Source organism: Ammodytes marinus (assembly GCF_949987685.1).
Source record: "Ammodytes marinus genome assembly, chromosome: 4".
Lineage (NCBI taxonomy): Eukaryota > Metazoa > Chordata > Actinopteri > Uranoscopiformes > Ammodytidae > Ammodytes > Ammodytes marinus.
Window position 1 is genome coordinate 2,703,285 of NC_137233.1, and position 2,500 is coordinate 2,705,784.

Here is a 2,500-nt window from a genome sequence, read left to right on the forward strand (position 1 = left end):
GTGATCATTAGAGGAAAAATTAGACTGTTTCAGAAATATTCAAAAGTTCCTAGTAGCACCTTTCATTAAAAAATTTGATAAAAAAAAAATCTTTATTACGAGCTGTAAATTAGGACTGTATGGTTTGAATCCAGCCTGTGAGGTTACATCAGTGTGTTAATAGTAAACCACTCACTTGTAAGCCAGCGCTCCGGCAAAATGCTTCTGGATGTACGTGTCCATCACCGGCCGGAAGTGGTAATATTTACTGTCCCTCAGAAGGTTAATGATGAACACCTGAGAGAGAGAGAGAGAGAGAGAGAGGGAGAGAGAGAGAGAGAGAAAGAGAGAGAGAGAGAGAGGGGGGGAGAGAGAGAGAGAGAGAGAGGGAGAGAGAGAGAGAGGGGGAGAGGGAGAGAGAGAGAGAGACAGAGAGAGAGAGAGAGAGAGAGAGACAGAGAGAGAGAGAGAGAGGGAGAGAGAGAGAGGGAGCTTTATGATAACCTTGATCATATTGTGTGTCTGTGCCTATTTCTCACTTTACATTTAACTAACTTCCAATCAATCGATTTTGATTTGCTGCAGATACTTGGTTTATCGTCTAGAATGTTTATACATCCAAGGAGAAGCCTGCTGGTGCTTACAGCAATTATAGAGAAGATTAATAAAAGCTTCTTTTTTCCAGTAAAAATATTAAAATAAAAAAGGAATTATTACCAGATTTTGCCATGAGATTTTCTTTTAGCTTTAACTTACCAAAGACTGGAACACCAGCGGCCCGTACTTGTCTGTGTTGTCGTCCAAGATGGAGAACAAAGTGTCCAGAATGTCTTGGAGAAACTGTCACACACACAACAATACACACACAGTCAGAACAAGGCAAGTCGGATCATTTAAAACATAAAAATGTACGGTAAAATTATTACAAAAACACATTTTGTGAAATTAAAAGTTCTTAAAGATGAAGAACTGTGAAATATTCTAGTGTTGGCAGAGTGATTGAGGATTTTTTTAAATGTGTGAATTAAAACTATAGTGCGTAACTGTTTCATATTATTGAATGTCGGTTATATACGAAGCCTCACCTTGACGATCTCCTCTCCGCTGACGTGTCTGAGTCTTCCCAGGATGTCCATCACTCTGTCTGGGTGAGCTTTCCACTTCAGCAGGGCCAGCAGGTCCACTGGAAGACATACAGTAAAGGTTCAGAGTCATCAGAAAAAACTGTAACAACAGGACAGGATTTTAATGTATTTTCTATTATGCATGCACGTATTCAATAATTTTTTTTTTTATCATAGCCTACTTGAGTATTGTGCATGTGAGTTCAGTCCCCCCAATCCACAGACAGACAACAATTACTTTCAGAAATTGAAAACACTAATTTAATAAACACAGACTGAATAAAAAAAAGTAATATAAATGGTGAAAAAAATATATATTGTACCGTTCTGTGTATTTTTTTTTTCATCCATTTGTATCTATTGCTTTGATCGTATTATGTCAAATAAACCTACAAACTGGAGTCTGCCTCCATGACACTTATAAGTTTATACAAAGTAGGCCTATATACTGTATGCCATGTACCAAACCTGGGATAAGAGTTATAAAAAATTATAATAATAAAAAAGAAAATAATAGTAAAGTTAAAAAGAATAGAAAGAAAAATAAAATTTTCTTTTTAAAAAAAGTTAAAAAAAAGAAAAATAAAGAAAAAGTAAAACATATAGAAAAAATTAAAAACTCTAAAAAGACATTTGTCTCTGTACCGTTCTGTGTGAGCTTGGTGGAGGAGAGCTGCGTGTGGATCCAGAAAGCTTCCTTGTTGCTGCGCTGGAACACCAGACTGGAGGGAGACGGGCTCAGGGAGGAGTCCTCCTTACAGCAGGGCAGGCCCAGGTACAGGGCATGGGTACTGAAGGTCGAGTTCTCATCACACTATGGGGACAGAGAGGGGAGGGTTAGAGTGTCTGTCTGTCTGTCTGTCAGGTACAGGGCATGGGTACTGAAGGTAGAGCTCTCATCACACTATGGGGACAGAGGGGAGGGTTAGAGTGTCTGTCTGTCTGTCTGTCAGGTACAGGGCATGGGTACTGAAGGTCGAGTTCTCATCACACTATGGGGACAGAGGGGAGGGTTAGAGTGTCTGTCTGTCTGTCTGTCTGTCTGTCTGTCTGTCTGTCTGTCTGTCTGTCTGTCTGTCTGTCTGTCTGTCTGTCTGTCTGTCTGTCTGTCTGTGTGTGTGTGTGTGTGTGTGTGTGTCTGTCTGTCTGTCTGTCTGTGTGTCTGTCTGTCTGTCTGTCTGTCTGTCAGGTACAGGGCATGGGTACTGAAGGTCGAGTTCTCATCACACTATGGAGAGGGAGGGGGGTTAGAGTGTCTGTCTGTCTGTCTGTCTGTCTGTCTGTCTGTCTATCTGTCTGTCTGTCTGTCTGTCTGTCTGTCTGTCTGTCTGTCTGTCTGTCTGTCTGTCTGTCTGTCTGTCTGTCTGTCTGTCTGTCTGTCTGTCTGTCTGTCTGTC

At 40.9% G+C, this 2,500-nt stretch overlaps 1 protein-coding gene across 1 annotated transcript in view; it reads right to left on the bottom strand.

Annotated features, from left to right (window-relative positions):
- LOC307249213 (dedicator of cytokinesis protein 3-like) overlaps nt 1-2,500 on the bottom strand; it is a gene marked incomplete at both ends in the record, with an annotated part of 63,736 nt that overhangs the window by 35,845 nt on the left and 25,391 nt on the right. Inside the window, 4 exons of the mRNA XM_080025854.1 lie at nt 176-276; nt 736-819; nt 1,065-1,162; nt 1,749-1,917. Of these exons, the coding sequence (XP_079881980.1) occupies nt 176-276; nt 736-819; nt 1,065-1,162; nt 1,749-1,917 (452 nt within the window). The remainder of the gene's footprint in view (nt 1-175; nt 277-735; nt 820-1,064; nt 1,163-1,748; nt 1,918-2,500) is intronic.